This window comes from Dermacentor silvarum, chromosome 1, assembly GCF_013339745.2.
Source record: "Dermacentor silvarum isolate Dsil-2018 chromosome 1, BIME_Dsil_1.4, whole genome shotgun sequence".
Taxonomy (NCBI): domain Eukaryota; kingdom Metazoa; phylum Arthropoda; class Arachnida; order Ixodida; family Ixodidae; genus Dermacentor; species Dermacentor silvarum.
The window spans coordinates 214,997,577-215,025,572 of NC_051154.1; the positions used below are offsets into that span (position 1 = coordinate 214,997,577).

The 27,996-nt window shown below is 44.5% G+C and overlaps 2 protein-coding genes across 3 annotated transcripts in view; one reads left to right on the forward strand and one right to left on the reverse strand.

Moving 5' to 3' along the window:
* Window positions 1-24,651, reverse strand: part of LOC119436751 (glycosyltransferase 25 family member) — a 367,617-nt gene extending 342,966 nt beyond the window's left edge. Inside the window, exons 1-3 of the mRNA XM_037703743.2 lie at window positions 24,236-24,651; window positions 6,115-6,343; window positions 563-627 (exon numbers count right to left, since the gene is read on the reverse strand). Coding sequence (XP_037559671.1) covers window positions 563-627; window positions 6,115-6,343; window positions 24,236-24,447 — 506 coding nt within the window. The 5' untranslated portion in view covers window positions 24,448-24,651. The remainder of the gene's footprint in view (window positions 1-562; window positions 628-6,114; window positions 6,344-24,235) is intronic.
* LOC125942053 (uncharacterized) lies at window positions 10,892-15,334 on the forward strand. Of its 2 annotated transcripts, none has more exons than XM_049659969.1 (2): window positions 10,892-13,761; window positions 14,689-15,334. In XM_049659969.1, exons 1-2 carry the CDS (start codon window positions 11,157-11,159, stop codon window positions 15,141-15,143), a joined length of 3,060 nt encoding a protein of 1,019 aa, XP_049515926.1. In that variant the 5' UTR covers window positions 10,892-11,156; the 3' UTR covers window positions 15,144-15,334. The 2 variants fall into 2 exon arrangements, with proteins under 2 accessions (XP_049515926.1, XP_049515927.1); XM_049659970.1 differs by having other exon boundaries at window positions 10,892-12,480; window positions 13,546-15,334.
* Window positions 24,652-27,996: the final 3,345 nt, after the last annotated feature.

The following is a 27,996-nucleotide window of genomic DNA, read 5'->3' on the forward strand; positions in this document are numbered from 1 at the left end:
GCTCCGAAAGCGCTTTTGCATGTTCTCTGAGGCGGCGATCAAAGCTCCGTGTCATCCCCCCAGTCACTGTCTACGATATCTCCCAAAACAGAGGTTTTCTAAGCCGTGCCGGTGTCATACACTTCCATTGTAAACAAGGAGGCAACGGAGGCAGTTGAGGCAAGCAATGGATGTGTCACCACGTGATCAAACATGGCAGCGCCCACGGGATCGCCGCGAAAAGGGTCAATAACTTGAAGGAAAGTTTAAACCATGGTCAAGACATATTTTTGTGTTTCTGTGATTCTAAATTTCTTTACATTTAGTACATACCATCTAAATCATCAGTTAGTGTTATCTGTTTGTTGACTTTTTTCCCCTGTGCTGCTTTGAAAAGATGGAAGATAAGTGCAAAATAAATATAATTTTTTTGCCCACATATTTGCAAAAGCAACAAATCAAGCTCATTTTGATAATGAACAGTCTGCTATGTAACCTCCCTGCTGCCTTTTACTGCACAAATGGATGCTTCACTTGTTTCATATGTTTATTTGAGACACTACTAATTAATAATACTACATACCTGTTCTCCTCAACTAGGTCTTGTATTGTTTTGGGGTTTGACAGCAAGGCATCACCATCAAGAAACTGAAATGCAGTCAGGAAAAAAAAAGCAGTTTAGGAATAATAAACCAGTGAGTTGGTGGCTGTTATTACACTGTTATTTACACTGTTATACACTATTATACACTATATATACACTGTTATTAATAACAGTGTAAGCCTTTACCAGTGGGTATTTTGGAGACTAAGACAAATCAACTTCAATGGCAAGTTTTCTGGCTAATATTATACTCTATTATTTGGAGTTGATCACGAAACACTCAAACAATGCCAACAAAAATGCCAGCACTTGAGAAAAGCTTGAAGTGAACCAGGATTTCAAAAAATAAGCAAATATGTCTATGAAAATGATACTGAGCTTAATAAAAACAAGGGCACCATGACTTTTTCATCTTTTTGCCATTTGATGCTGCTCAACACCCAAAACCCACTTTATAAACATGGTTGTAATGATGTGATGTCCTCTAATGCCTACAGCAATAAAGTATTCAGTGCCATTTTAAGAGTGTCACTACAAAGGTTTGCATAACTCATGTTTCCTTCAAAAAACATCACATAAATTGTTACTGTATAATATTATACAGTAACAATTCATGTCTGGCTCCTGAAAAGTGGGCTGAATGACAGTTATTTGTCCATTTCATTTAATTAAACAAATTCAGGTCCTGAAGGCCCTGATGTTGTTACTGATTAGAAAGCATTGAACTAAGGCATTAATCAGCATAATAATCTACACAGGCAAGAAAATTTTTTTCCAGCTCTTGATTAAGTTGCCATGTGTGTGTGACTCAATTCTGATTATCTCGCTGAAGGCAGAACAGTAAAGAACCAGTATTCAAAATTCATGTTACTAGAACAACATAAAATTGGACACCAGCATTTAAGGTGCCTGTGCCTTCTCCTTGTAGGCCATTTTATTTTGCACTGCATGGTGACGTGAATCAAGAATCCAGCAACCAATGGGCCCATCTAACAGCAGTGTTTATAGCTAATGAGCCAGTATTATAAAGCAAACCCTTGCACATAACTTGCAAAGCATAACTTGCATGCTCTGCATAAAGATTTGGGAATGCAGCTTTGCTGTAGGCTTAATGGTCTTGAAAGCTCCAATGATAAATTTTCGTAAATTTATGAAAACTAAAAAATTTTAAAAAGGTAATTAGCAAAAATTAACATGCATTGTTCTCACAGCGACAGGACAGTTCAGGTGTCCACTGAGGAGTGAGACAGTTGCGATGCTTGCAGTCCATCATTTTCTACCTCCTTTATCTCCTTTTCCCCTTTTACAACAACAACAACTACTACTACTTACAGTAACAAAAAAATTATCTGACATTTTTTTTGTGCATTTCTTATTCATTCATTCTTCATTCATGTTATCTACAGCGCCTGTGTGACATTACAGTGGAGGAGGAGGGAATAAAGGGGGGAAAAGAAGAATAAGAAAAGCACAAAGTATACAGAAATGAGAAATCTGGGCATGGCATTCAAATGGGAAGGTAGCAGTACAAGTTTAAAAACAAGCAAACAAGCATACAATGTCAAAGCATCACAGTGAAGCTGTCATTATCAGCTATATACCCACAACAGCAGCTGCTCCTTACAGTGAAACTCCATGCAAATGCAGTTTCACCGTAGCAGGATGCAACAATCTATATAAATTGCACACATGTGATAAGCATAGATAATTTGCATAACAGCACAGAAAACAGAGGACAGTTAGAAAGGATGGACATGTGCGCTTGAGTCTGTCCACTTTTCGTAGACCTGCACCATTGCATTGCGCAACTGTACCAACTGAAACAATTTTCATTTTTGTTTCATCATAAATTCACGGACCCCCACACTGCATCCTTCAAAGTCAATTGGCCCGTGTAAATCCTTACTCCTCCATGCTCACAAGCCAGATGTACGAGATGACTGTGTCACAGCACACCAATAGGCAAGAAATGCTGAAATGTGCCTAAAAAATGTTTTCATTTTTTACAGTCTTGTCTCTGTTTTTTTCTTTTTCTTTTTTAACAGCGAACATTTTTAATCGATTTTTCATTGAAATCAGATTTATTGGTCCGTAGCACTTCATGCCCCAAAGCTACACTGTGGTTATGAGAGATACCATAGTGTACAGGGCACGGGATTAATTTTGACAGCCTGGGTTCTATAACAAGCATTTTTGCAATCCACATCAAAAACAAAAGGTTGGCATCAGAATACTGGAGATGTGTTCATAACTGCATCAAACGGAATGCATTGCAAAAAAAAAAAAAAAGCCAGCTGCATCTCAACATAAAGTACTTTTCACTTCTGCTGTTCCAAGTGAAGCAGGAATTGTACAATTGCATGGTTACAGTAAAACAACTAAAGACTCGGGCACTTTACTCACACTCATGAGCTGAAAAAAACTTCACACAGCATCTTCATGCGTGCTTTTGTTTGCAGCAATATAGCTGCTCTCAAAGTTAATGCTAGCTATTCTATGTGAAGAACATCTAAAAACTGGGCTAGTTGAATTTTTATTACAACCAATGCTCTGAGGAACGAAAACACAAGAAGGCAGAGATACAAATGGCACTGGTACTTGCAACTAAGTGGCTTTATTATGCCAACATCATGTTACATATTTTGGCCCTCCATCTTTCTGCATGTCTACCCCTTGATATGTTGGTCATAATTATTCCACTAGTAAGCCCTTTCTATAAGTATTTAAAGTATCTAGAGTACCGCACTTTCCGGTCTATAAGTCGCACCTTTGTACGAGACGCACCCCCCTCAAAACGGCAGTTTTTCCGAAAAAAACGTATATAAGTCGCACCTGTGTATAAGACGCACCTGTTCGTTTGGTAAGCGATTAAAAAAAATTACAGTGACGTTTCACTCATAGAGCGCGGGTCATGCACAAGCGTAAGGGTGCCATATATTTCCACTCCAGGCGCATTTCTGCCGTCGTGTTTGCCGCGATGTTTCGTATAAAGTCCAAGGGCGATAACTTCATTATCGCGCGCTGCATAGTATGTGCGAGTGAAAGCGTCCGACGGTGAGCCAAATCACGCACAAGGGAGGAAAGCGGGAAGGCAGCACGGGAGGGAGGGGGGCTTGTACTCTGGCAGCAACTGCATAGTTTGTGCAGCGGCGCGCCCAGTATCTTAACAGCAATCTGCAGATGCGACGTACTCGGGGTCGGCCGACTCGCCGCTTGCGTTGCTGCTCCGTCCTTCTCGCACGGCGCTCGGTAACTCGATCCCGAGACGAACCCGGCACCTCGATAGCGCGCACAGAAGCCGTTGCAATTAAGTCAACCAGTGCGCTTCGCTTGGCCATAACATCGAATCAGATTTTGACGGCAATTTTTCCGGAAAAAAAAAACACATACTTAAGTGTTTCCATCCTACACATTACATGGCCTGCCCAGCTCCATTTCTTCTGCTTAATGTCGACTAGAATACATAAGACGCACTGACGAAAAATTCAGAAGAAAGAAACGCATCTTATACACCGGAAAGTATGGTAAGCCTTGGGAGTACCATGCAAAACTACTATTATCAACTGTGTGTTGCATTGGCAACCAATGTTGTAGCTGCTTGTAAGTCATGAGAGACCTAATGCCAGGAGACAAGGTTTATCATAGCCATGTCAACTGCAATGTCTGCAATGTAGAAATGTTATAACGCAAATTTTCACTGGTCAGCCCCGTGCAGCTGTGGTGTGCCATACAGGAGCCATGCTGCATCTGAGCTCTAATAGCGCTCTGTTCACAAACAGCCAATGTACACCTTTGCAGAACGTCTTTACCTAACATAAGAAAAAAAGCACAGAGAGAAAAAAAAACATGCTTGCAGTGACTCATGCTGTAGGACACAGCAGCACTAGTTGAATGAGTTCATATGCTGCAACCATATTTCCTTGAATCCAAAAGAGCTAGCCAACACCAACACTTTTAAATTGTTCAACATCCCAGTCTTGCAAGTCAGTTCAGGTGTGAGCTAGCACATCATCATCATCATCATCGTCAGCCTATATTTATGTCCACTGTAGGACGAAGGCCTCTCCCTGTGATCTCCAATTACCCCTGTCTTGCGCTAGCGTATTCCAACTTGCGCCTGCAAATTTCCTAACTTCATCACCCCACCTGGTTTTCTGCCATCCTCGACTGCTCTTCCCTCCTCTTGGTATCCATTCTGTAACCCTAATGGTCCACCGGTTATCCATCCTACACATTACATGGCCTGCCCAGCTCCATTTCTTCTGCTTAATGTCGACTAGAATATCGGCTATCCCCGTTTGTTCGTCGGAGTCATGAGGGAGGTAGTGGCCGAATACTGCACCAGGGAGGCCAATTCCTGCTCTCGTGAGGGAGTGACTTTGATGAAGCTTAGTGGGCCTGCCTAGTTTGGTTGCACCTGAACTAGTATAGCCCCACTAGCTCTCGGCAATATATATATATATATATATATATATATATATATATATATATAATTTTTTTTTCCCTAGCACATACTGAACTGGAAATGTGACAACTTGTACCACAGAACCTGACTACAGAACACTTGATATCTTTAATTATGCCTCATGTTTAATCTTTTTTGAAGGGAGGGGAGTTATCCTTCTTTGCGACTTTATTCCTTAGCTTTGATAAATGTTTCATTTAAGTTCAGTGTGCAATAAAATGCAAAGGTAATTTCTGTCACACAAAACATTTAGCATTGTTACAAAAATAAACTTCACTAACAAAACTGTTAGTGAAGCGCTGCACCAAGTTATTTTAGTTCCTATGCAAGCAGTCATGCACAAAACAAGAGGATGCGCGCATCCACGTGACTGCTGACAAATTTGACACGGACTAAGCTTCCTCGTTTGTAGCCTACTACACACAACACACACAACCAGAAGGAAAGAAAGCACAGAAAGACACACGTTTGCAGCTGTACATTCAGCCCATGAATTCGAGTTGAGGCCTGACGCAATTAAGAGTGCTGCTGCGTAGATTATACCAAAAAGAAACAATGCATTTGTAAGAAAGCAACCTGCTTTCTGCCACCTTATGCTCCCTATTTTTTGGTGAACTCGTGATCCATTGGTAATCTAATTAAAGAAAAAAGCGATGTACTTTGATAAGTTATATGTAGTACAGTACAGTTATATGGTAATATGATGCACTTTCAACCACAATCAGGCCCGATCTGGATTGAATTTATCGACCATGATTGGCTCCCTACTGCAGCTGACACAAAGTAATGAATTATAATTGAGAAATTCGATCTCAATCGGGCTTCATCACAACCAAAAGTGCTCTGTGTGACTGGGGTATAATTCGATGCATTCTTAGAACATACTTTCCGAACCGCAGTTTTCTGCAGTCATTCCTTAATCATCTATCAGTTTGTCTCCCTTCGAGTTACTCCGCATTTCCTAACCTGCACATCATGCTCTAAATTTTCTTAAAACTTGCAGAAAAACTGTATGCACTCCTGCATGTACCCACAGGATTTACTGCACATCTTTTCAAGGACTTACAAGTATAAAATCAGCCCACAGTGTACGGGCAACTTGGATCGCCTCTTCACGTAGCCGTATGACGTGCCAATAGCGTTGTGCTGTCCATTTCTGTGAGCCTTCTTCATCAGGAAAGAATGCATCACCATCTTCACTGGTTACGTTGACATTGTGATACTCGCTTGACACTGCCTCTGCCCAGGTGTCAACCATTTCAGGTGTCTGGTCCACATTATGGTCTGTGTAAATCCTGCAGAGAAACAGTAAGAAGCAATCCAGAAAGCTACCAAACAAAATATGCTAGGATAGGTCTATTTTATGTTATCAAGACATGCATAAAGCATATGGACAACATGATTTGCCAGAGCCAAATTAAGATTGAATGAAGCAAGAACACGCAGGTCACGGACACAAACTTCAACTGATTTGGTGCCGGTAAATAATGTTCCACAATACTTGCGACGAAATAGTCCAGATTTCTTGTCCAATTGACATAAAAATATGTTTCATCTCAAGTACACAGGCCAGTGATATGCCCATTCATCCTCACTATGTACAAATGTTTTGACTGACCCAAACTGTCTGATAACTGATTGGCCAGCTTACATTTCTGGTGGCTTGCCTACAATTAAAAATGCTTCCTTGAAATTGAAAAAAAAATATTCATACAATAATTAGTGAAGACAAATTATTACTACTCCTAGAGGCTGTGATTGGCAAATACTTGAATGCATGATGTGTTTAACAAAATGAAGCTGAGAGGAGAATTTATTTAACAGTATGCAATGCAAAGTTTTAAAGAATTTACAGAAAACAGTTATTATAACAAAGTTATTGTATTCAAATTATTATTTAATCCAAGTTCATCACAGTACCATCCATAGTGCACTAGTCTTGAACGGACCCTCACAGTACTATCCATAGTGCACTAGTCTTGAACGGACCCTGAAACACCTCCTTTTGAAACTGAGCGACACTCTGTAACGAGTGTGATGCCTTTCAAAGACCATATTACCAAATAAAATTTTTAAGAAACAATACAAATAATGGTGATATAATGAGTGCAATATTCACTTTCCCCATTCTTCCTCAACTGGAGCCCTGCACCAATAGCAATTCCCTGCCTATCACTCCTTTCTTTCTTTTCTTCTTTCTGCAGTGCGCTTATGGTAACCCTTCAAAGCTAACATCTGACAAAGGTGTCCAAGGGTGACTAAGGAGTGGTGACAGGACAGGCAAGATGCGTTAACAACAGTCATTTCCCCATTTCTTAGAAAATGTGGAAGGGTGTGCATGCATGCGTATACCCCAGTAACGGGCATCTATGGGCCATCGCACTCCATGTAATGTCACCACTTACACTGTGTTAGACAGAAAAAAAGTGGGGGTTTCGATGGCCACAGCAGAGAGCAAGCAATCTATTATGCGAGATTGTAGGCTCCCTGCTGTGTGCAGCAGAATAATATTTGGCTTTAGTCTTCATGGTAGGAGCACTGTTGAGAGTTTTCTTACTGCGTTCAAGCTTTTCAGTGACCCTTTAAACCAGATAATTTGAAGTGCTATATTGGAATGCTCTGCTTAGTGTGAAAGCTGAAAAAAGTCAGAGAGATGGAAGCTGTCATTTTTATATGCTAAATGCCATCCATGTGCCCACATTACACCAACTGCCTCACCTAGGCCTTGATTCAACATACAAAATGTGCAGGTGTGAGGACAAATACAGTATTTCGAATTTTACAAAATCAATAGGGAATGATTGCAGTTAACAAGAAGATTGCATCATCAGTTGTTGACACTAACTCGACACTCAAAATTGTTTTGGTCGCATGTTCATCACCTTCCACCCAAATATATTGTTAAGCTCATTCTATTGTCCGCCTGAGTCTGGTCTTTCATTTGAGGAATAGCTCAGGGAAAATAAATCTCAGGCTACTAAACACTGTCCTGCCAATAATATTTATCTTTTCGGTGATTTTAACTTCCTGCATATTGACTGCCGATTCTTGTCATTCTCTTGTCATGCCGCAAAAGATTCATCAACCTAACTTTGGATTACAACTTGTTTTAAGTCGTTAACCAATCCGCTCATGGTTCCAACATCCTTGATCTCCTACTAACTAATGATCCTGATACCGAAGGGCCGATTTCACATATAGATGGCTTTAGTGATCATGATATGCTACAGCTGCAACCTTGACATCCCAATTACTTTTTCAGGAGTTACAGTTAAAAAAAACATTCATGACTATAACAGGGCCAACTTTAACGAAATAAATGCCGAGTTAGAGGTGTTTTTTAATTGGACATTTCTGCCCTTATTTTCGTGCCGATCTGTAAATGACAACTGGATTCTTTTTAAAGACAAAATCTCCGTTCTTGTGAACAAGTATGTTCCCTTAATTAAGATAACTAATAATAAAGCTAACCCATGGTTAAATAAAAAAAAAAATGACTTTACAAGTGTGCAAAATGTCTCCTAACTCTGTCCTCTTGGAAAAAATAGAAAGAATACTTAAAAACATATTGTAAGGCTATAAATAAGACAGCTAGAAATTAATATTACCCCTATGACCTGCCTTCTCCCTTAAAGTCACCCTAAAAAGTTCTCGAGAACGATTGCTTCCAATGGCGTGGGCAGCGATGTTTCCTTACACCGCGATGAGCTAATACGACTTTCGGATCAAGAGTGTGCATCTGAGCTCAATGATTTCTTTTCATCTGTTTTCACTCGAGAAGATCATTCCAGCGTGCCATCTGTTCCCGAAACAGACTTTCGTTTTATGGAGCTGATTGAACTCTCGCTGGAAGGCATAATGTGTCTGATATAAACCTTAAACTATCTACTTCTAGTGGCATTGATAACATAAATTATAAAATACTGAAAAATACCTCTTTCATTTAAGGTCAAATATTATTCCACCAATTTAAGCAGTCATTAACATCAGGAGAGTTACCATCCGACTGGAAAATTGCTAAGATTATTCCCATACTTAAAAATGGAAGTAGACAGGCAGCCGAAAACTGCAGTCCCATTTCGTTGATGTGTATCGGCTGCAAACTTCTTGAACACATTATTTCATCACACCTTTACAACCACCTTGAGTCCAATAATTTCTTTTTCAGTAACCAGCATGGATTTCGGAAAACCTTATCATGCAAAACACAAATACTTGAATTAACCACGGATCTACATTCTAACATGGATGATTACCTTAAAACTGACTGCATCTTTCTATACTCTAAAACATTTGACTGTGTAGCACATTGCCATCTTATTGCAAAATTATCAACCCTTGGAATTGACAGTTTAACTTTGTCATGGATTAGAAACTTCTTATCTTGTCACCTTCAATTCACAGTGGCAAATGGCTTTTCTTCATCCCTTTCCGACTTAATATCTGGTGTACCGCAGGGTAGCGTCCTGGGCCTCTTACTATTTTTAATTTAAATAAATGACATCAGCACTAACATAACTTCCAGATTAAGGCTTTTTGCCAATGTACTGCATTGTCTACCGGGTTATTAAAAATACTAATGACCATCTTACCCTTCAAAATGATCTTAACGTTAACTCCTGCTGTGATAAATGGCTAATGACCCTTAACTCAACTGAGAGCAAGGTAGTTTTGTTTAGTCATAGGCACTCTACATCCAGCTTCCTTTATTCTATAAACAATACAGTGTTACCTCATGCCTCTTCATACACTTAGGAATCAGTCTAACTCCTACCCTCTCTTGGAAGGAGCACATAACCATTTGTGCTAAGGCATCTAAAACACTTGGCTATTTGCATCGTAATTTGCGTCATTCCTACTCTAACGTACGTAAATTAGCCTATATAACTTTCGTTCGCCCACAGCTAGAATCCACCTCGGCAGTCTGGTCTCCTCATCAGAAGTACCTGGTAAACAAGATAGAGCCACAGATGGATCCAAAATAGAGCCACTCAATTTATATCATTCAACTACGACCGCCATTTCAGTGTTACTAAACTAAACAAGAACTTGACCTCCAGCCATTGGATACCTGTCACTCCGTTTCACTTTTATGTCTACTGCATAAATACGTTCACATCCAACCGTCTCGTCACTTACCAATTCACTCTCCCACACACACACATCACGATGTCTACATAATAACCTGAGCATCAACCGTATTTTTGGAAGGGCCAGCTGGCCACATCGCAAAGTGCTTGCACTTTTAATACAATTAGCATTCTTAGCCTACCTCCCCCACTTTGTGGTTTGTGTCATGTTTCTAGCCTCCTTACGCTGGCGGCCTTTCTAATAAAAAGAAAGACTTCAAAAACAAAGAAATGGTCAACCTTCCTTCACAAAATCGAACTTGTAGATACACTAAACTTAATGTCAAACATTTGCAAAACTTATACGTTTGTAAAATTTTAAAATTCGTAAAATCGAGTTTTGTAAAATCAAGGTTCAACTGTATAACCTTATCAAGTAGCTGTGATTGGTTGGTTGGTAAAAACTTTTATTAAGTGTACTGCAGATTGATGACCCAGGCTCAGGTCTCACACGTCAGGACGTCCAAGCCTTGCCTAGTCACCGCTTTGCGGGCCTGCTGGACGGCCCAGATTTGGTCGGCGAGCTTGGAGCTGTACAGGGCATCAGCCCACCTCGCTGAGAGAACATCGGGATTAATGCCTTTAGTCTTTGCCTCACATTCCCAGAGCATGTGTTTTAGTGTAGCAGGTTCTATGCTGCAGACTTTGCAGGTGCTGTCGTGATAGATCTCAGGGTAGAATCTATGATACGCTAGCGGGTTTGAATAAGTGTGTTGTGTCTGCGTCATACCGAGTTCTGCGCATGCGCAGTACGTGTCATTTTCTTCTCCTCGCTTCCACATCCTCTCCCACTTCGGGGATAAAAGCAAACCTACGCCCCCAAATAAACGCTTTGTATGTTCGAGCTGGCTGTGCCTCGTAACTGCTCCGGCCCGCGTGCCGTGGCTATGCTACAGTGGCGACGAGCCAGGATACCACCCACTCGGTGAAAGGAGACCCGGATTCTACAGCCGCGAAGGCAGCCTCGCCGATTACAAGCATGGCTCACCAGATGCTCCCTGCATTCAACGAAGACACAGATAAGTGGAAGCCGTATCTCATTAAGGCAGATGCCTACTTTGAAGCTAATGAGATCACCGATTCGGCCAGAAAGAGAGCACTGCTCGTGGCAGCATTGAGCACGCAAACCGTGCAAGTACTAGCCGGGAAAGTCGCACCGCGAGCTCCAAACGCTTTGAGCTTCGAGCAAGTTGTCGAGGTCCTAAATGAGTACTATGATCCCAAGCGACATGAAATAACGGAGAGCTTCAAGTTTTTTAACCGCTGCCAGATGGAAGGGGAACCTGTCACGAAGTTTCTGGTGGAAATACGTCGCATAGCCGATAACTGTAATTTTGGCAACGCCCTGGATCGGATGCTCAGGGATCGTATTGTGTGCGGTGTTCGGTCAACAGCTCTGCAGAAGCAACTACTAGCAAAGGCCGACCTAACGCTAGCTGAGGCCGAAGCGCTGGCAATTTCAGCTGAAGCTGCCGAGAATGACGCTATGAAAATGTCGTCCGAGCCAAAAGCTCTATTGAAATTGCAGGCGGCTCAAAAAGCACCGTCAAGAGGAAACAGAAATGCCGAAGAGCATCTGGAATGCGGAAGGTGTGGCAGCTCAAAACACGATGATGTCGGTTGCGGATGGGCAAATGCGCGTTGCTATCGTTGTGGCCGGCGGGGACACATTGCTAAGAAATGTCAAAGCCGCTCTAACCGCGGGAAGTTACCTGCCAGAGCAATGTACGCTAATACATTGGCTATAACGGAAAACACCCCAAGGGACGATAGCAGTGACGAAGTCAACCTTTGGAATTTGGTGTCGGAGCGAAAAAATTTTCTCGAGCCACCAATCCGCTGCTCATTTATATGGGGCGGGGTGCAAGTCGCCATGGAAGTCGACACCGGGTCCCCAGTGTGTGTCATTTCTCGGGAGCTGTACATGAGGCATCGGAACCATTGGCCTACCCTAAAGCCGTCACGCGTCAAGTTGTCTTGCTATGCAGGGCCGTTACCGGTGTTGGGCGACCTGACACTACGTGTGGGCTTCAAAGACGTGCTCGTGGACTGTTCCCTCACAGTGCTGGACTGCGAAGGCCCAAGCTTATGCGGAAGGGACCTGCTGACGCTACTAGACAAAGCTGGCGCTCCGGTGCTACATGTGACTCCGGTCTGCGGAGCCACGAAGACAAGCGAAATGGACCCTTGCAAGGTTAAGGCCATTTTCACGGACTACCAAGACATTTTCACTACAGAGCTCGGCCTAATGAAGGGTCCTCCCGCAAGCCTGCACCTCAAAGATGGAGCAATACCGAAGTTTTGTAAGGCGAGATCCCTTCCTTATGCTCTACGCGATAAGGTATCTTTAGAGCTGGACCGACTTGTTTCCCTAGGTGTTTTATCGCCAGTCAGTCACTCGGATTGGGCAACGCCCATAGTGCCGGTGCTAAAAAAAGATGGCTCTGTACGCATTTGTGGCGATTTTAAAGTTACATTGAACCCTGCATGCGCAGTCGAACAGTATCCGATTCCCGTAATCGAGGATATGTTCGCAGCTTTAAGCGGCGGTGAATGCTTCAGTACCCTTGACTTGCGAGACGCTTATAGCCAGGTGCCTCTAGATGAAGCCGCTCGCAAACTTTGCGTAATCAATACGCATAAAGGGTTATTTTGCTATAATCGTCTTCCATTCGGAATATCGTCGGCACCGTCGATTTTCCAGAGAAAAATTGACGCGATTATCAGTGATTTACCCGGTGTTCAAGCCTACCTTGATGACGTAATCGTGTCGGAGAAGGAGTGCGATAACGGAAAGCGATTGAAAACTGTCTTAGAGCGTTTTCGAGAGCATGGCGTTAAGTTACGATATGACAAATGCAAATTTAGGCAATCGGCAGTCATGTATCTCGGACATCGCATTGACAGCGAGGGCCTCCATCCAATAGAAAAGAACGTGGAAGCTATCATGCGCACACCTTATCCGCGGAATGTGACAGAACTGCGGTCATTTATCGGAATGTTGACGTTCTATGCAAAATTTTTGCCAAACATGTCAACGCACCTAGCACCACTGTATCAGCTATTGCAAAAGAACGCGCGGTGGCAATGGAAAGCACCGCAAGAGGCTGCTTTCGACGAAGCAAAAGAACGTCTGAAAAATGCCCAAATTCTTGTGCATTTTGACCCCACAAAGGAACTCAAACTAGAGTGCGATGCATCGTCGCTCGGGGTCGGGGCAGTTCTGTTTCACTGTATCAACAACGTAGACAGACCTATCGGTTTTCGCTCAAGGACACTGACCCAAGCAGAGCGGAACTACTCCCAGTTAGAACGTGAAGCGTTGGCACTGATCTTCGGTGTAACAAAATTTCGGGACTATCTTCTAGGTCGTGAATTTACGTTGGTCACGGATCATCAACCACTCGTGGGCCTGCTGAGACCTGACCGCCAGACACCGACCATGGCGGCTGCGCGAATTCAACGCTGGGCGCTGTACCTCGGAGGCTACAAATACAAACTTCAGTACGTTCCCGGGAAACAACTGCTCAACTCGGATGCTCTCAGCAGACTACCACAGCAGGCGACCGGAGATGGAGGGGAAGGTGAGCCCCCGGAATATGTCCTCGCACTAGAAAGCCTAGATGAAGGTGTGGTCTCAACGCGTGAACTGAAGGACTTAACAGCCGTAGACTCGACATTGCGTAAGGTGCAACATTACGTGTTGCATGGTTGGCCACCAAGCAAGACAAACGTACAGCCAGATTTGGCACCTTATTATGAACGTAGGCTAGAATTGTCCCTGGCCCACGACCTCGTATACTGGGGTAATCGCGTCGTCATACCAAGTGATGCCCGAGAGCGTTTCCTGCAACTGCTTCACGAAACCCACCAAGGATCATCGGCTATGAAAGCCGTGGCACGCTCACTATTTTGGTGGCCAGGGCTTGACCGCGACATAGAGCAGCGCGCGGCTAATTGTGAAATTTGCATAGCAAGTTTGCCTATGCCACCGGCTGCACCTCCCGTAAACTGGCCGAAGACGCAAGAAAACTGGTCGCGGATACATATTGATTTCGCAGGACCGGTAGCCGGGAAGATGGTGCTAGTGGTAGTGGATGCGCACTCCAAATGGATCGAAGCGTTTCCTATGAAGCATGCAAATGTGGAAAGTACAATAAGGGCTCTGAGGAGTATATTTGCCCGCTTTGGTGTGCCACGTACAATTGTCTCAGACAATGGCACACAGTTCACGAGTAAGGAATTTGCCACATTTGCAGCCAAAAACAACATTACGCATCTGTGCACGGCACCCTTTCATCCACAGTCAAACGGAGCTGCTGAAAGAGCGGTGCGAACGATAAAGGAGGGCATTCGGAAAATAACGGGAGGCGATCTTGACGAGAAATTGGTACGGCTACTGTTCAACTATAGAAGAACGCCTCTTAAGACTGGTAAATCGCCTTCAGAAATGCTCCTCGGGTATCAAATAAGATCGCGTCTAGACACCTGCTTCCCTGTGAATATTACAGGTCCAAATGACGAGAGCGACGACTGGACACTGCCGTCTGGCGGCAGTGTGTACGTCCGCAATTACGGACAGGGGGAGAAGTGGATCCCTGGTCGGGTCAAATCGGCGACAGGAGCACGGATGGTAACCGTAGAGACTCCCAATGCCATCGTCAAACGGCACGTCGACCAAGTACGCCGCCGCTCGGATTCATCACCAAGGTATCCAGTCAACGATACGGCTGCTGGTGGTCCAGGGACCAACCAGACGCCAGGTCCAAGCACGGCCGCCAATGGAACCACTCCCTTGGAAGCGGCCGCCCCGGATAGTACTTCAGCTACTGCCCAAACTCCGGAAAGCAACACTGAACCTCGCAACCCTCCTCTCCTAACTACCGCAGGTCCGGCCGAAGATTCGCAGCAAGTCCTGCGTCGGTCAACAAGGCAGCGCAAGCCAGTGCAGCGGTTCCATTTTTGAGGAGAGGGCAGTGTTGTGTCTGCGTCATACCGAGTTCTGCGCATGCGCAGTACGTGTCATTTTCTTCTCCTCGCTTCCACATCCTCTCCCACTTCGGGGATAAAAGCAAACCTACGCCCCCAAATAAACGCTTTGTATGTTCGAGCTGGCTGTGCCTCGTAACTGCTCCGGCCCGCGTGCCGTGGCTATGCTACAAAGTGTCACGTCTGTAGCTGCCGCCAGGTGGTAGCTTGGGCTCTGCATAACTTGTTGTTAGGCGAAGTGAAACTTTGTCGCGCCAGATAGAAGGCCTCAGGTATTTCATTGTAGCTTGTTAGCCTGTCCTTGTCTGTAGCAACCGCGAGAGCTGTTCCGTAACGGTCAATTATGTCGCTTGCAGCGGAGTTTCCGCATCGTTAAGGTTGGCAACTTTAGGACAGACTGCGCCCATGTGGGCGGGGAACCAGATTACGGTGATAGGGGTTTCCCGAGCTGAGTTCTGCTTTGGAGAATCCGGAAAGCTTCCGGCAAAATTCTTCCCTTGGCGTAATTTCGGACTGCTGTGCGCGAGTCACTCAGGATAACTTGGGTTTCTATGTCCGACATAGCAAGGGCAATAGCCACTTCCTCGGCCGTTTCGGGTTGTTTCGTGTTGATACTGGCTGTGTGTAGCTTTACCGTCGGTGTTGACGACTGCCTCTGCAAATCATTGGTTATCCAGGTAGCTAGCTGCGTCTGTGAATCTTGCTTCTTTGTCGTTGTTGATATTTCCGCAGCAGTGTTATGGCCCAAGCCTTTCTGCATCCCTGGTTGTAAGATGGATGCATGTTCCCTGGTATTAGGGCTACTTGGATCTTGTCTCGTATCTCTCTTGGCATATCGACTTTGTCGCCATGTAACGTTTAGTGTTTGCAAAATGTGTCTTCCTGTGCTAGTGGTGGTGAGCCTTTCGAGGTGCGAGATCCTCTGTGCTTCTGCCACCTCATCTAGGGTGTTGAGTAACCCAAGCTGTAGTAGTTTCTCGGTGCTGGTAGCTTCGGTCAGTCTGAGTGCAATTTTGTATACCCTACTGATGATTATATTGATCTTATTCCTCTCGTATCTGAACCAGTTGTGCATAGCTGCCATGTATGCAATGTGGCACATGACGAAGGAGTGGATCAGCCTGATGAGGCTGTCTTCCCTCATGCCACTCCTCTTGTGAGTGACTCGTTTAAGGAGTCTGAGTGCATTTGTAGTCTTATGCATAAGTCTTTAAACAGTCCTGTCCGTTAACCCCGTTTTTTTCGATCAGCATGCCAAGGAATGGAATGTGATCGACAATGGGGATAGTGCCTACGTTAATCGTGCTGAGCTTGATTTATTCATACTCCCTCTCTCAGGTGTAGCCCTTGGGTGGTCTGCCCTTGAGCGTGGGTCGATATAGTAATAACTCTGACTTCTTTGGTGAGCATCTGAGCCTGGTGTCAGCCAGATGTTCCTCCACTGTGTTGATAGCTTCCTGCAGTGCTGTCTCGATCTGTCCGTTGTTGCCACAAATGGACCAGATCGTGATGTCGTCTGCATAGATTGTATGAGTGATGTTTTCCACTTCTTCTAATTTCTTAGCAAAACCAATCATGATTAAGTTAAAAAGCACCGGTGAGATGACCGAGCCCTGTGGGGCTCCTCGGCTGCCCAGCTCCTGTTCTGTGCAGGTTATGTCCCCTGCAACCAGAAGCGCTCTTCTTCTAGTGAGGAAATCTCTAATATAGTTGTATGTTCTTTCACCAAGGGTGAGTCCGCCAACTTGTTTGAGGATCGCCGAGTGTGTGACCTTGTCGAAAGCTCTTTCCAGATGAAGACCAAGGATCACCTTGGTATTACGTCTTATCGTCAAGCACCTGATGTTTAAGCTGGAGCATCAGATCCTGTTTCGAGAGATGTGCCCACAAATCAATGATGGTATGTGGGAACGCCCCAGTCGATTCAAGGTGGTTGTTGACTCTGTTTAGGACTGCGTGCTCCATCGTTTTACCCATGCATGACGTAAGCAAGATTGGTCTGAGATTATCTAGGTTGGGGGCCTTGCCTGGCTTGGGGATCAGTACCATCTTGGCCGTCTTCCATTGTGTGACCTTGTCGAAAGCTCTTTCCAGATCAAGACCCAGGATCGCCTTGGTATTACGTCTTATCGTCAAGCACCTGATGTTTAAGCTGGAGCATCAGATCCTGTTTCGAGAGATGTGCCCACAAATCAATGATGGTATGTGGGAACGCCCCAGTCAATTCAAGGTGGTTGTTGACTCTGTTTAGGACTGCGTGCTCCATCGTTTTACCCATGCATGACATAAGCAAGATTGGTCTGAGATTATCTAGGTTGGGGGCCTTGCCTGGCTTGGGGATCAGTACCATCTTGGCCGTCTTCCATTGCACCGGTAGATGTCCTTCCCTCCATCTGTCGTTGATGTACTCAGTTAGCTTGTCAAGTGCATCCTCATCCAGGTTTCTGAGTACCTTATTTGTAACTCCGTCGGGCCCCGGGGCCGACCGTCCGTTTAAGCCATGTATTGCGGTCCGAATCTCTTCTCTACTGAATTGATGTCCAGTGTCGGGTTTGCTTCCCCGTCGTAGTCCCCGTGTGTGTCGGTTGGACCCAGCGGCAGGTACTTGTTGACCAGTGTCTTTACAACTTCTTGTTCACCATGTTGCTTAGTTTCTGCACATAGTATTCTAGTTAGGCACTGTCTCTGATGTGTTTTGGTCATGGTGTCGTCAAGGAGGTACTTGAGGAGATGCCACGTTTTCCCATTTTGGATCTGAACATTGGCGGAGTTAAATAGTTCATTCCATTGCTGTCTTGCTTAGGGTACGGCAGTGTTCCTCTATGGTTTTGTTAAGCTCAGCCACCTTCTTCCTTAGCTTGCGATTGAGGCGTCCTTTCCACCGGTTCAGAATAGACATCTTGGCCTCGATTAAGTGGGCAAGGCAACTGTCTATCCTGTCCGTTTGGACGTCAGTTGAGATGGTTTTAGTTGCCATCGCGATGTCTGATATGAGCGCCTGCATCCAGGCCCCGATGTCCATAATGGACTCGGAGCTTGGGTTAGCTGTCCTCTGGGCTCGGAACTCTTCCCAATCTACCCATCGAAATTCTTTCATATTTGCCTTGGATTTGTCTTGCGTTGGTACGCGAATCTCTACAATCGTGTGGTCGCTGCCTAGATCTACCGTGGTATTCATCCACACGACGTCTTTCGTGTTCTTTACAAACGTGAGGTCTCGTGTGGTGTCCCGGCAGGTCGAGGTACCGAGTCTTGTCGGATTAGCTGGGTTCGTTATTAATGTGTAGCCCAGATCAAGCGTGTCCTGCCACAATTGTCTTCCTTTAGAGGTGCTGTAGACAGCCCCACGTCACATGATGTGTGTAGCTGTGATGTGTGTGGGACTAATTTGCAGCACACGCAAATTTTTAATACAGCCTGTGTCTTAGCTTAGCTCTTTGCTGTGTATGTTAACCGGCACCCCTACAAGATGCCACCACACCACCAGTGCAACTGCGCTCCCACGGAGCTCAAGTGTCCGTGCCACGTGAGAGAGATGCATTCTGACCATGGTAGCTGGCGCACCGCAGATCATAATTTCTGTACCACTTCGTGAACAAATAGTTGTTATTCCAGTATAAAACATACAACTGGTGACGAGTGAGCAGATCATGGATGCAGGACCAGCCTGGTGAAAACATCAACCTCAGATGCAAGCAGGCAAGTGATTCTGGTCCCTCTGAAAAATAACGGAACTATGTGGCCTTTCTTCACGAAAGTAGATATGGCGTCGTTTGGCAAGGTGGAGGAGTACAGCAACAAAGAGTCCTGGTCATTGTACACAGAACTACTCAACACGTTTATTAATGCAAACGACATCGAAGACAACAAAAGAAAGAAGTGGATATTCTTGTCGAGTGTTGGATTCAGTACATATGCCACCCTACGCAGTTTGTTGGCACCGGCAAAGCCGAAAAAAAAGAAGTGCAAGGAGCTAATGGCAACCTTGAACAGCCACTTTAACCCGCCGCCGTCTGAAATAGCCGAAAACCTTCAATTTAATGCACGGATTCAGCTTGCGAACGAAGGTGTCATGGTGTTTGTCACTGAACTTCAGCAGATGGCAGAAAATTGCAACTTCAGCACAGCTCTCAACCACATGCTGAGGGACCAACTCGTGTGTAGAATCCGTGACAAGACTGTGCAGCAGAGACTTTTGGTGGAGAAGAACCTTACCTTGGAAAAGGCAATTGACATTGCGAGAGCGGCAGAAGCAGCAGAGCAAAACGCAAGGAAACTTTAGAAAGGGCACCACAGAATCGCCCACTTCTCTAACTCAAGAAGACACCACCAATTATGTCAAGTACCACCGTAAAATGCACCGTTCTGTACCAAGTGGCCAGAAGGATGCAGGAATAAAGCCAAAAGGTAAATACAAGCCTGGATACCGAGAAAAAATGAGACCATGGATTAACTGTGGAGGACATGACCAGAAACCACCAGGGGACATATTTTTGTACAATCACGTTCTGCAATACTATCGCCTTCAAGTGACGCAGTGCTTAACCAGCCATTCACCTCACCTGGTTTTGCTCAACCAGCCAATATGCATGCACTAAAAGTGATATTGCTGAAAGCAATCGTCCGAGAATACGTCCCAAGATTGCAAGCACATCAACCCCAAGTGCTACAAATGTGGCAAGGTGAGACATCTGGCGAGCTGCGTCTTTCCAACACTGACAAGGCAAGAAAGCAGTCAGGCCAAATGAACAGTCTCGAATCAGGTTGCAATCCAACCGAGTACTTTCTACATTCACTGGAAACAAATTCAGCAGTAAACCCCATCAAAATGACATTCAAGTTGACTAGAGCACCACAGAAGATGGAGTTAGACTCTGGGTCACCAGTCTCCATCAACTTGGAAGCCACATACAAACTGAACCAGCGTTTGCTACCGCACCTGATGGCAACAGACGACAAGCAAAAGCGCATCCGTGGAGCCATTCCTGTGCTTGGTTCCCTAAGAATGTACGTATGCCTAGGCGAGACAAGTCAACAGGCACACTTGGAGGTGGGTTGCAAGCAAGAGCCCAGACTTGTTTGGCAGGGACTGGTTGACAACATTCAAGCTTCTACCAGGGCAGGTGAACATGACACAGCTCGTAGAACATGCAACAGAACACATGGTGTAAATCACGTTGTGAGAGTTTGAAGACATGTTTAATATGCTAGGTTGTGGAGTTCTCAAGGGACCTCCAGTTCATGAAGAGTTTCAACCAGACACTCAGCCGCAGTACTACCGAGCACACTCAGCACCTTATGCACTGCAAGAGAAAGTGGAGCATGAACTTAAAAGATTGGAAGACGAATGAATCATCACGTCGGTTGATCACTCAGTATGGGCATCTCTCATAGTACCATTACTGAAAGCAGATGAAAAAAGCATCAGGATTTGCAGAGACTGCAAGTTTGGCCTGAATCCTCCAGTGATTACAACCCGATACCCACTTCTAAAGGTTGAAGACATTTTTGCATTCTTGTAAGGTGGAATCAAATCTACAAAGCTACACTTCAAGGAAGCCTACAATCAGTAACCTGTAGGTGATGAGACAAGCATACTCCTGGTCATTAATACACACAGAGGCCTCTTCGCGTACGATTGCTTAGCCTTTGGTATGTCATCAGCTCCAGCCCTCCTTATAAATAAGAATGAAATAAACTCTTCAAGGAATCCCAGGTACCTCCATCTACCTGGATGATGTCCTCGTGATTGGGAAGACTGATGCAGAGCATCTGCAGAACCTCTGAAGAGTCCTGCAAAGGATCAAAGAATCAAGTCTGAAGCTGAAACAGGAGAAGTGCAATTTCTTTAAACCATCACTTGTGTACTTGGATCATGAGATCAGTGCAGCTGGACTTCAGCCTGCAAAGAACACAGACACCATCATTCAAGCACCAGAACCCAAAGATGTGGGGGAACCAGTGGGGGAACTAAGATCCTATGTTGGACTCCTTGCATACTACGGAAAGTTCATACCCAACATGTCAACGCTACTAGCACCCTTGTATATGCTGTTACAGAAGAACACTCATTGGAGATGAACAGAAGAAGAATGAGATGCCTTTACCAAGAGTAAACAAGCAATAATGAAGGCCAAGATTCTAGCCTACTACAATCCATCAAAGCAGCTGGTGGTAGCTTGTGATGCCTCACCCTACGGTGTAGGTGCAGTGCTGTCCGGTGTAGGTGCAGTGCTGTCGCATCGGTAAAATGGGGTGGAATCACCACTGGTATTCGCATCTAGCACCCTCACGCCAGCAGAAACAAACTATTCACAGCTAGAAAGGAAAGCTCTTGCCATAATATTTAGTGTCACACGCTTCAGACACTATCTTCTGTGCCATTGTTTTATGCTAATGACTGATTACAAACCATTGGTGGGGATCTTTCAGGCAGGCAAGGCAGCTCAAACCATGACTGCATCAAGAATTCAACGCTGGGCTCTTACCCTTGTAGCCTACAACTACAGCATCAAGCACTGTCCAGGACGCTTCAATGAAAATGCAGATGCCATGATCAGGCTGACACTGACAATGTTGTACCAAGATCCAACAGGACCACCAGAGCTGGTAAATTCAATCCACAACCTCGAAAAGCTGACACTATCAGTGAAGTAACTGCAAGACCTCACGAACAGTGACCAGAGCCTAAGTCAGGTTCTACTATGGGTAAAGGATGGTTGGCCACAAAGCATGTCAGACAAATCACTACAACCATTCTGGAACAGGTGTGACGAACTGAGTGTGCATCAGAATCTTGTCTACTGGGGAAACTGCGTGATTGTTCCATCTCCTGCTGCCAACGTATCCTTAAGCTGCTACATGAAGCTCACCAGGGTATGGTCGTCATGTAAGGCATGGCAAGATCCCAGAGCCTGGCACAGATGCCGAAATAGAGTACTGTCTTGACATTGTCCAGAGTGCCTTCAGCATTCTCCAATGCCAGCTAAAGCAGAACCAGTGTCCTGGCCAGAACTTCAGGAATGCCGGGAGCGCTTGCACTTGGACAACACTGGACCGTTCAAGGGGAAAATGTTTCCCGTAGTAGATGACGCAAAACCGAAATGGCTAGAAGTGCTCACTGTGTGCCACTTCTGACCAAACGATGGAACACCTCTGTGAAATTTTTACGAGGTTTGGATTACCAAGGTGTATTGTGACAGACAATGGAGCACCATGTACTGGTCAGCCCTTACAAGAATTCATTGAAGGAAATAGGATCAAGCATCTCCGAATTGCTCCTTTCCATCCAGCATCAAATGGCTTGGCCATGTCTAACAGAGCGCCATGTCTAAACGGAACATCCCCAGCAGACCGGATGCTCAGTTATCCTATCGAGGTAAGGCTCGACCTTGTTACTCCCAAGAAGGGTGAAGACGAGGCTATTATGCACTCCGAGCAGTGGCTCAGTTCTAAAGAAAGCAGAACATTCTACAAAAAGGCAATAAGGTAGTTATTCGCAACTTTGGCACAGAACCAAAATGGTGGCTTGGTGAAACTCATGACACAAGTGGATTAACCATGGTAACTGTGTCAACTCCACAAGGACACGTACACCACCACTATGACCAAATCAGGCAACAGTCGACACTGGCTCCAAACCAATTGGAACAACCCTCTGCAGTCACGACAAGCTGTGACCACACATTCAGTGAAACACCCACAGTTACGATTAGAGGGACAGTGCAAATTGCAAGACACCCAACTCGAACTATCCAAAAATCTCTGAAATATACATTACCTGCTTTCAGTAAAGGAGGAGTGCTGTGGATGTTTATCGACGTCACTATAAGATGGCACCACACCACCAGCACGACTACACTCCCTCAGAGCTCAAGTGTCTGCACCCCTCAGGTGCCCGCGGGCCACTTGAGAGAGACGCATTCAGACCATGGAAGCTGGCGCACGGCCGATTGCGATTTCTGTACCTCTTCGTGAATAAGTAGTTGTTATCCCAGCAGTGGCGCACCGACGGGGGTGGATTCGGGGGTTGTAACCCCCCCCTGAGGCCGACTTAACTCCCTCTTTTGTTCAACCCCTTTTCTTTCCTTACGCATTTGAGTACTGCAACTAAGATGTAAGACGTGCAATCGTCTGCACACTCGCAAAAAGCGCATTTTTCGACAATATCCCGTGAATAAATCGAAATTAGTGCTGTTTAGATGGTATCGGCAAACTGTCAACCCCCCCCCCTGGCAGAGATCCTGGGTGCGCTACTGTATCCCAGTATAAAATATACAACACTCATGTGTCATTTTATTGGATCAGTCAGTGCATGTCCCAATTATAAAACATAGCCAAAGTACATGCAAAAGTTTGACACTCCAGTGGAAGCTCCTATATATCCGCTACGCCTGCAAATTTTATAATCTTATCAGTCCATGTAGTCCTCTGCCACCTGACTGCGTTCTCTTTCTTTCCCACACATGGTGCAAGGTGATGTATATAGGCATTTCACCCCAATTAAGTTTAGGAGCGCATATGCAGTAGCTTGAAGAAAAAAATAATAAGCATGAGAGCCTAAAGCAGTAAATAGTTTTGATAAAAAATGCCAATAAAAAGGTGCCGAGTGCAACCAGTTGCCACGTGGTGAAATTCAATTTAGCCTGTTTTCAATGTGAATTCACTTCCTTTGTCCTTTAGAGCAGACGACATGTATGCTTGGATAACCTGGACTACAATCATGCAGCGTGCGGCATATATGACACTGTTATATTGTACGTTGGATTACGAAAATCCACAGCGTGCTGCCAGCAAAAGGACAGAAAGAAAATCAGCGACAGATTATGCGATGTTAATTCCTAACTGCGGATCATTGTGCCACTTTAGGAGCAGCCGTTCCTGCAAAGAAAAAAATAATGATTGGGAAATACGTCCGTATATTTTACCTTCCCACGTGGCAAATAACAATAGGAAAAGTTTATCACTTTTTTTGCCAGCTTCCGATACAATTCACAACAGATGGATATTTCGCCGACGATATATGATCGGCGGGGGTATACGTACTGCGATATCGCACAGCCAACTTACCACAAACTTATCCTTGATTTGGGGTAGCTTTGTTGCTCCAGGTAACCGAAGAAGTAAGGCAACACGTGCGCCTTATTTCGCAGTATGACAGCAATGAGCACAGTCGGTGGTTCGAGTTTGTCGCCTTCGCCTCTTGCCGAAGAGCTCACCACGCCTACCGATGACAGAAGGGAAAGCCAATAACCCAGGAACGTGAGCGAAAGGTATCTCATTATCAAGCACCAAAGCAGGGACTTCTTCAGTTGTTTTTTATATCAAAGTTACGAGTGAAGCGGGAACGTTTGACTATTTATTAGCTGCCGCTGACAGACGTGCTAGTAATTACACACGTGAAGATGCGGAGGAGCGCGTAGGAGCAGCGGGAGCGCACCTGAAGGTGGATCAAATCCGGAGCGGTAGGTAAACTAAAGCCACGTGACAAAGTGCACAGTGTTGCCGGGAGCTTTTCAAACAGAGGCCAACGTGGTCTACAGTCTGGCGGTTATTGACAGACCAACCTAACAACCTGCGAACAGTAGCAACGCATGCCGGGAAGCGCAACTGTCGGCGCGTAACTCAAAAAAGACTAAACATAAATTGTGCGGTTTAAGCCGTAGTGGAGGGCTATGAATTAATTTTGACCACCTGGGGTTTTTTAACGCGCCCCCAAAGCACGCTACATGAGTGTTTATATGCCTTCCGCTCCCATCGAAATCTGTCCACTGCGGTCGAGAGAAACAAGCCCGAGACAATTTATGCTCAACAGCGCAACGCCGATGATCAACGCGGTGGGTCAAAATAGACATAGTACGTTGAGAGCGGCATGCTGAAAGCTGTAAAACAGCTGCTACAGAACAACACATCAGGGCAATTTTGATTTTTTTTTCATATTTTTAATATTTTTTAACGTCGTCGATAGCGCCTTTATAACGCAGTAGCGAAAAGGTGCAAGAATCTGGGAGCACAGCCGCGACGGTGAATGCGGTGTTCGTCGTCTAATACCAACTCGTACTTCTGCTGCTGCTGCTGCTGACTTGAACGTACTCTGCGCATACCAATATGGTAACATATGCCTGTTCAAATCAAAATTCTACGCTAATCTTGGGCAGCATATGCACCTGTTATGATGGTGACATGAAAAATTAGTGACGCTTTACAAATAAATAAGTCCTTACACTTAAAATTTATCTATTTGTGATTTTTCAGTGTAAGTTTCTGCAGTTATTGTCCTTGTTAATACACATAGCCTCATAAATATAATATGGCAATCAGGTGGAGAAAACAGAAAATATAAGTGAGAATAAATATGTATAACAATTAAAATACGATCGTTGTACGACTATTACTGCTGTTTAAATGTTTACTCTTGTTTGATCCTGTTTAAAACATTCGGCAGTACCCATCTCAAGATGACTGCCGACGGTAATGCGTTTAGCAGTGAATCTAATATAGCTACACAACGCCCTGTCAAAAAAAGCAATTGACTCCAATTGGGAAATTTCCAATTGGTACCAATTGGAAAATTTTCGATCGTAAATTAGTACATAACTGGACCAAATGAACCAACTGGAATGTGACCAATTGGTTTTTGTTGGTGTGACCAATTGTACCCAATGGGTGCCAATTGGTTTGAAACCAATTGGTTGGAATGACCAATTGCACCAATGGGCAATACCAATACACATATATATACCCCACAAAGCAAACCTAAATAGGATTCCAGCTGTCGGTCAGAAACAGGTTTGCTATAGCCTTAGTACTGCATGCATATATAGCTATAACTCATCCAGTTTTCTTGAATGGGTTCATAAACTGAAAGTATGATTTCCCAGTTGGTTACATTCTAGCTAGTTTCTTCCTATTGGTAGTCCAATTAGACTAAGTTGGGAATGTAAGGTGGGCCTAGCTGGTTCAAACTGGCAAGTCCATTGGACTCAATTGGTTGCATACCTGACTCAATCGTAACCAATAGGAGGTAAGGATTTCCCAATGGGCCCAGTTGATACCAATTGGCAAGTCCAATCGAACTCAATTAGTTTCACTTTGACTCAATCGTAACCAGTTGCAACTAGGGATTTTCCAATCGGTTCCAATTGGGTCGAGTTCATTTCAATTAGCAACTCCAATTGGTTTCTCCTCTGACCCAGTCGTAACTGGTTGGAAGTAAGGATTTTCCAATTGGTTCCTATTGGTCCCCAGTTGATTCCTATTGGAAGAGCTAATTGGAGTCCATTGTTTTTTGTTTTTTTGACTGGGCATATACGCATTGCCACCGTCAAAACAAGTTATGTAGGAGGTGTGTACATACTGCAGTGGTACGTACACGCCTCCCTCGCTTGCCGTACACTTTGGCATATGCACAGTGACCCAATTGGCAGTAGGTAATTCATCGAAGAGCGGCACAGGCACATACCATTCATGGCGCAGCTCACTCAAACGTTGACGTGAAAGACGTTTATTGAAAAGCGGCACATACCCAATGCATTTGTGGCGCAGCCTGCTATAAAGTGTCGGATTGAGGAACCTGTGTGACGTGGGTTCGATTCCGCCCATGCATCGGATAATTTTAAAGGATCGTTTTTGTCATTGTAGCACGACACACACTGGTGCCTACCCAGTGATCCAGGTCGGCATCGAAGATACGCAGAGATCCAAGTCGATAGGCATCAAAGAGTTTCACTGAAGAGCGATACATATAGTCCCCGCATAATTAGAGGACTCGCCTCTAATTCAAGCCGACCCGTGTCGGCGGGAAAGTTGAAGAGTGGCACATAGGTGTATACACATTGCCACATACTGTGACTCAAGTTGGTCCGAAGGTTGGTTTTCAAACCTGTTCAGTCAGCACAGCAGCCTGATATGCTCTAACCATTAATAACCATGGATTACACAACTATAGTGTCCCAGGTTTGTGGGGAAATGGTTAGATATGTAGATAGATAAATAGTAGTATATTAATTAGCCCTCTGAAAGTCCGTGAATTAAGTACCCTGAGGACGCTAATGTATTGAAGGTGAAGACATCTTGGGAGCATGTTCAGAATACATTTCTAAACAGCTGGGCTCTCTGAAAATATCGTCTACCAGTTCCATCAGATAACTATATGTAATCAGTTGACTCCAGGTAAACGAAACTTAATTGCTTAAACCTAATTGCCAGACGAATGAAACGAGCTCACTAGCATATTATTGACGTGGTCTAGAGGCTAGGATACCCTGCAAATCTACCAATATATTCCGGGAATGCAGGAAGTATATATGCATTGCAGACAGGGCAACACACATTGTTTACGTGACATCTCGAAGTGTAAAAGGGATAAAACCTCGAATGGTGACAGGAAATTAGAGACTTCAACTCTTCTGTTTATAATTATACATTTAAGTATATTCCCAGCAAACAGAACGTTAATCAGTGAAAATTATTTAAATTATCACTGCAAGCACCCTTGGGAAAAGCAAGTCAATTTGACCGTCCCTGCAACAGAATATTTTTCATATCTCTTTCCACTAACAAAAATTTATAGTTTTGTTTATATGAAGCCTACGTACAGCTAGTACTTAATTAAAACCAAATCTGCCTTCTGCATTTTTTATTCTGACATGTAAGGATCCTAGGTCTGTCTGTTAAATCCTGTTTATGCGTGGGGTGCATGGGGTTGCTGTTCATAGTATTCTTGCGCTTTTTTCTCCATCAGTTTCACAAGTACTCCTTCCTCGGCCTCATGATGTTACTTTTACTCTATCTTGTCTTGTCACCTCAAATATTGGCCAAAAATTAGCTTG